The sequence below is a fragment of the Vanessa cardui genome, chromosome 29 (assembly GCF_905220365.1).
Source record: "Vanessa cardui chromosome 29, ilVanCard2.1, whole genome shotgun sequence".
NCBI lineage: Eukaryota > Metazoa > Arthropoda > Insecta > Lepidoptera > Nymphalidae > Vanessa > Vanessa cardui.
Genome location: NC_061151.1, coordinates 7,005,279 through 7,012,429, shown reverse-complemented (window position 1 = coordinate 7,012,429; position 7,151 = coordinate 7,005,279). Strand labels below are relative to the sequence as shown.

The 7,151-nt window shown below is 36.2% G+C and overlaps 1 protein-coding gene across 1 annotated transcript; it reads right to left on the bottom strand.

Annotated features, from left to right (window-relative positions):
* Positions 1-4,791: 4,791 nt before the first annotated feature.
* LOC124541917 (enhancer of rudimentary homolog) lies at positions 4,792-6,697 on the bottom strand. The gene is made up of 3 exons (XM_047119848.1): positions 6,540-6,697; positions 6,282-6,467; positions 4,792-5,228 (listed from the first exon to the last, which is right to left on the bottom strand). The coding sequence occupies exons 1-3, from the start codon at positions 6,540-6,542 to the stop codon at positions 5,106-5,108; spliced, it is 312 nt and encodes a 103-aa protein (XP_046975804.1). The 5' UTR covers positions 6,543-6,697; the 3' UTR covers positions 4,792-5,105.
* Positions 6,698-7,151: the final 454 nt, after the last annotated feature.

The following is a 7,151-nucleotide window of genomic DNA, read 5'->3' as shown; positions in this document are numbered from 1 at the left end:
TCCACGAATGCAAGACACAGGGGCCGATTATACTCATGGGACTTCTGTATAATCTGCCGCACTGTATGGATGTGGTCTATGGTGCCGTATCCGGTCCGAAACCCGGCCTGCTCCGGGGGTTGGAATTCGTCGAATCTTCGCGCAAGACGGTTCGTGATCACTCTTGAAAACAGCTTATAGACATGGCTCAGTAGGGATATGGGACGATAGTTCTTCAGCAGGGTTTTGTCTCCCTTTTTGAAGAACAGGACGACCACACTCCTACTCCACGCCTCCGGAGTTCTCCCTTCGAAGAGGACAGAGTTAAAAAGCGTCTGAAGTTCCCTAAGTACCGGTTTACCTCCCGCTTTTAATAGCTCTGTGGTAACGCCGTCCTCTCCAGGGGCTTTTCCATTTTTAAGCTGTCCAAGAGCAGTCTCGATTTCGCCAATACTGACTTCAGGCAGGTCTTCGGAGAAATGGCGTGTTAATGTAGCTCTAGGATCCTCATTTTCGGGATCAGGTCGAGATGCATGCGATGCGTATAACCGGCCGTAGAAGTCCTCTACTTCCGAAAGTACTGCCGGCTTAGAAGAAACGACTTCTCCACTTGCTGTGGTCAACTTCGTCAGGTGGCTCCTTCCAAGAGATTGTACGAACACCTTAGACCCCCGATTCTGCTCAATAGCTCTTTTTATTGCAAGAGTATTGGAGCACCGGAGGTCGTGTCGTACGCGCCTGCTGATCTCTTGGTTTAATTGCCGTTTCTCTGACGAAGTGACAGGTGGGTTTTCACGTCGTTTCTTCATGAGCCCCAAAGTCTCTTCCGAAAGGTTCGACTTCCTGCCCTTACGCTGCATGCCACAATATCTCGTGCCTTCTTCCCTGAGAATTCGAACTACATTTTCGAGGTTCTGGTTTACGTCCGTTGTGGTTTCCACGGCAGCGAATCGGTTCTCCAGGATTGACTGGAATGTTTCAGATCCCGCAATGGTTTGGAGCAGCTTTGGTCGGAGCGTGGACTTCATCAGACGGGCGCGCTCGGCCTTAAAATTGATATTCAGAGAGCCTCGGAGGAGTCGGTGATCACTACCGGTATTGAACCTGTTAATCACTGAGACGTCTCTGAATATATGCCTCTTGTCCGTCATTATGAAGTCGATCTCGTTTTTCGTCATAGTGTCGGGGCTTTGCCACGTCCACTTCCTTTGCGGCTGCTTCTTGAAGAAGGAGTTCATCAAGAAGAGCCCCTCCCGTTCGAGGAAGTTGACAAGCATTTGCCCCCTATGATTCCTGCTTCCAAGTCCATGGGGTCCTACTACCGATTCGCTGCAGTTCTGTACTCCCACTTTAGCGTTGAAGTCCCCCATGACAACGTTGTAGTGGGTTTTCGTGGTGAAGTGGAGGGCCCTCGATATGTCATCGAATAATTCTTCCACTTCATCGTCCGAGTGTGTCGAGGTCGGTGCGTACGCTTGCACCACCTTGAGGCTGTACCTCTCGGTGAGCTTTATAATGAGGTACGCTACCCTGTTCGACACACTGGAGATTTCCACCACGTTGTCAACTAGGGACTTATTTACCAGAAACCCAACGCCACCTTGGGATTGTTGGTCACCCTCTCGGAAGTACATTAGGTGGCCTGATTCGAGGGTTACGGTGTCCTCTCCCTCTCTACGGACTTCACATAGCCCTAATATGTGCCACCTAATTTTCCCAAGTTCTACCTCAAGTTGCGCTAGATGCGAGTCAAGCCGTAGCGTGCGTCCGTTGTACGTCGCAAGGGTCAGTCGGTTGTGGTGGCCTCCCGTAGCCCGGTGATTCTTAGCACCCCCCGTCCCGCCGTTACCATCGTCGCCACCATGACGAGGAATAGCGGGGCTGCCGGGAACTGGGGGCCGTGGCTTGCGTGTGTGCTGTATGTGGAGGTTGTGCCCATAATCGCCACGCTGGGCAGGCGCGCTATTTAAATATGGAATTTTTAATATGATATTTTTCGGCAAATATGTACTAGAAATTAAAAAATCATCTTTTACTGGGACTCTTAACTTCTACTAAATAATATAAAATGGATTTTAAAAACCAGTCAAATAGCCAATTCGGTGATAATTATGTCTTTTATTTGCCATTTGTCCTCTCGTGCTTGGAATAATCTATAGAAAAATATGACAGAATTCTCAAACTTAGTCTCAATATTGAATAAAAACACATTTATACTCCAAGAATTTATATTTAATCGTAACTTACAACTAAAATTAACAAACTGAACTTCACTTAACGAATTCACACTTACGTTACTGTACTTAAATAAAATAAAAAATAAAAACAAGCTACACCGAGTAGCTCTGAACAAAATTTACTTTATTTATAAAATAAAGGTTGATTACGATATTTCCCGATAGAGTCGCTGACCCAATGCTGTAGACAGACATGCGGTACGTCTGATGATGCTTCTTTCGTCAAGTCTGGATTTATTTATCCATTTAAGATCGACTGACAGCAATTCAATGGCAGAAGGACTAAAGTTAAACAAACCTTTAGATGTACATATTGCTTACGACTTCCCAATAATTCCACTGTTTAAATGTATTCTTGCAATCGTCACTGAACTACTTAAAACCACTTAACTTAAAACATCTGATTACTTTAGTAATATTCAAAATGCCAATATTTACGAAACCACGAAAAATCAATCATTGTTTAATGGCATTCAGTTGTACTAATAAGGGAATTAATCGCAGCGTTTAAATAAGCATAATTAAATAGTAAGAGTATCTTTATTGAGTTTCAGAATCAACTACTAATACCATCGAATAAAATCCAAGCCAATGACGTCACTTTCATGGTCACTTTAGTCGTTCTCCCATTGAAATAGCCATTTTTCAACCTATAATGTCAAGATATAAGTCTGCCGGTGTTTATTAAATATTTACAATGTCTCTGAATAATTAGGTGATATTGTCTTCATATCAACAACAGACTATTTGACAATGCGAAAAATAAAGTATCAATTATTGTGATCAATATATATTTAAACCGTAAACCGTATTATTAGTATGAAAATGGTTATATATTAACGAAAGTTGAAAATAATGATTAATTTATTCAATAAACATGATTGGACGGATTTAAGATGACGTCACTAGCTTGTTAACCTCGATTGTGGGTATGTGGGTTATATGTGATCGGTTACTCTGATTACAATACAGGCAAGTGACGTGACCGACCCCATTTCAGAGCCACATTATCCAAGTAGCGTTTCCGCGCTCTATTTATATATGAATTTTTAATTTGTTATTATTCAGCAAATTTGTACTAGATATAAAAAAAAAACTTTCATTTGGTGCCTTAACCTGTACTAAATAATATAAAATGGATTTTAAAACAGTCAAATAGCCCATTAGATTAATATGATGAAACCTGTAATCAATTTGAGTTATTCCAAGAACACATTCGAAGTCAATGTAAGATAATCATTGATCTTTTCAAATTAAAAGCGTTTGAATACAAAACAAAGTCACACACACAAACGCACTCGTATAGTGTGTTCACACCTTAGGTTCCGTATATTTACTTACTAAACAACAAAATACAGCGACATATGCATTACGAGACTGAAGAATGATAACGTTAAAGATTCATTGCGTTAAGATTATTTTAGACATTTTTACATATTTCGTGTAACACAGCAAAAGTTTTTATAAGTATCTATTTATATAGCAGGAGTATATAATTATAATTTGTACAATAGATTCTCGGTGGTAGGGCTTTGTGAAATCCCATTTATCTATCTAGCCAAACAACAGTACTTAATATTGTTGTGTTCCAGTTTGAAGGGTGAGTGAGCCAGTGTAACTACAGGCATAAGAGACATAACATCTTAGTTCCCAAGGTTGTTGGCGCATTGGTGATTTAAGAAATGGTTAATGTTTCTTTAAGCGGCACTGTCTGAGCGGTAGTGACCACTTAACTACCGGTGAACCCATATGCTCATCCGCCAACCTATAGCATCAAACAATCCCCAAAGTGGAGATAGTAACTACTGAAGTTTTGGCTGGTTGTTTCCGGTAGAAACTATTCCCGTTACCAAGGCTAGCTTTACATTTAATCCAATTGTATCATGATGATTCAAAAGGGCTTTATAAACCCAGTTAATGTACCAAAGATATGCTTTAAGAATACAACAAAGCAATACAAACAGTGAACTCAAATCAACACTTAGTAAAGAGTCCGTCCAAATATTTTTAAATTAATTCTATCCAAGTTTCATAATAGTTTAAAAAGTAAAGCTATTCTGTTTACAAATTGTACAAATTATAATAATATCAATTTATTAGAATTTTAGTTTTTAAGTTTCATCATCAAAATCAGTAAATTATATTAGAAAGCACATTAATAAAAAAATTAAGCATTTATTAATTATCTGTAGGAATATGACCGTAAGTCATTGTTGTATTCTTAACTGACGCAAATTAAGGCGGGAAGCGAACCTTGACATAAGAAAGAAATACAAGCAAATCACTTTGGGTAGTCAGCCGATAAAGAAAACATTAATAAATGGCGATTGATATCGTACTGTTTCACTCACACAATATACGCGTCTCTTTCACTCTTTACGGTTAGAAAAAAAAGTTCGAGAATATATCGGTCAATATTATTTCTCGTAAATAATGTAAGTTGTTTGCACTCAATATAAATTACTAATTAATCAATATCATTCACAGAAATCTAAAATATACTGTTTGTATTATCTTGTAAATACCACTTTCGAAGCAAGTTGTAATTACACGAAAAATAAGAAAAAAGTTTTTGTTTTGCTGACCATACTTTCAGACTTTTCGTCCATAATTAATATTTTCTTTATTGGCATGTGTTATAGAATATGGATCACATTAATTCATGACATAAGGGAACAATGTGTTATCACCGTCTTAACTTTAATTACTACATATTTATTGCTATTCAGATGGTACCACTATGATAAGATGGTTACCATGTCGATGCCTACCACTTCCACAAATAAGGTAATTAAGAAAAATCTTTATTCAATGTGCTCTCAATCATTCCAAAGGTTTTTATTTACAAGAATTAGTACGGTACCAAATGTATAATCACTATATTACGGTTCAGTCGCTTTGACCCGCCGCTTGACGTAGAAGTACATATATCTTTTCCTTTATCCAATCCTTGTTATACGGTGCGTATGTGTTCGTTGATTTCTGATAAACCAGACAGCTGAGATCCGCGAGCTGGAAAAGTGATAGAGAAAAATATTAACATAACTATTACAATTGTTACTACTACTCTATAAGATAAATCTCGAAACTCACTCACAGAACACAAGAGTGACATGTCGGAATCTGATATTGAATGTAATCATATAATGTATATAAAACACGTTATTTGGTTGTTAACATATCACAAGTGATATTAATCATAAGGCTGATCTATAAGGCTGACTTTTAAGAACTTTCTACTATATTATCTATGAAATAAATAACCTAGTCTTTATATCCTGCAGCTGAAATCTCCTCAAATCAGAGGTGATTCAGGGGTTTATTCCAATACCTTTGTTACTTGATTAGGCCATTGAGACCAACCAATTAGATGATATATTCTGCAGAGTATATTTATCGGAGGCTAAAGGGTGAGTGTAACTAGTGGTACAAGGGGTTAATAAATCTTGTAAGTAGGACATTTAAAATCTGTTACTATACAAAGTATTTCTGTGCTTAATTAAATATAAAAAAATGGAAATATAAACAGCATGAAATTGTTATAATTGGAATTGTTTAATTTGAAAACAACATTATCACTTCATAATGAAGGTGGGCATGTAATCTTCTAATAAATTCTTTGTTTTGGATATTTTTTACTGTCAAATGCTTTAAAATATTACAATGGAAAATTTTGGAATTTTTATGGTATGGTGATGGATGGTATTCTGTATACAAATTGACCAAAACAAGAGTTACCACACAGGATTGGGTTATGGCAGTTATAAGGTGCGTGGTACTAATCTGAACAAAACACGGCTATTCTATTGGATTATGATCATAATGTGCACACAGACACACCTGTGCACATTATGATCTAAGCAGTTGGCTTAGGAAATAAAATACCAGCCAAGTTTTCATATAAAACATTTGTTTCTTTGAGAAGTAAGAAACAATATGTTTATTCTCATTTGAGGGTGATTTGAATATGATTGATATACTTAAAAATATAATTATTATATCATAGTAACTATGAGCGATACTATCGTGTATATGTTGTATGTTTATATTATATTAATTCGTTACCTGATCGACAAAGTCAAACAACTGTGATATGTCATATGTTATAGTCGGCGTATTAGGATTTCTTCTCTTCAAATGTTCTTCATAGATCTTACAGACGCCTTCCATACAGTCATTGACGCTCTCGTAGTCCGAGTACGTTCTCGTCTCAGGCCGAGGTCCCGGTTGTACCAATAAAATTGTGTGGGACTAAAATTATAACCTCAGTTAGCGCCATTTTTTTCAAACAAATATTTATATGTTTTTAACTCATGTACTCACCATTTTTTATTAAATTGTACACAAAATGTATAATCGGTAACACACTACACTTTAGATTAAGTTTTAAGTATAATATTAACGTATTTCGAGAAATATCTATTTTCAACGAACAAATCACAATCCGAGTTTGGTCGGTGTTCAGAAAGCCTGCGTTCAAAAACAAATGTACACAGATTACAGATAATTTTTGTTTACTATAAAAATGCAACTTATTACGCTTATATTAGAAACTTATTAAAATAAACATATCAATGAATAAATTAAATTGAAAATAACCAATTAAATTGTTTACCATGCAATTTAATTTATAATAAATTATCTAAATTATTTTCATTGTAAAATTTTTTGAACGTAACTAGATTAAGGTTCGTTTTACGTTTAATTATGTTTAATACGGTCAAAAGGAATTGGCTTTTTCTTTTAAATTGTAATATCGATATTTTTATTTAGTATAAATAAAATTGCTAGGTATACAAAAATGAAATAATAGTGACGTATTAATTAATTTTAGAAATATGTTTTTATCATATTTAAACTTAATAATGAGGTAGAGGTAGTAAGTTAACATATAACGAAACGTATTATATTATAATTTTTAGTCATCTGTTTACA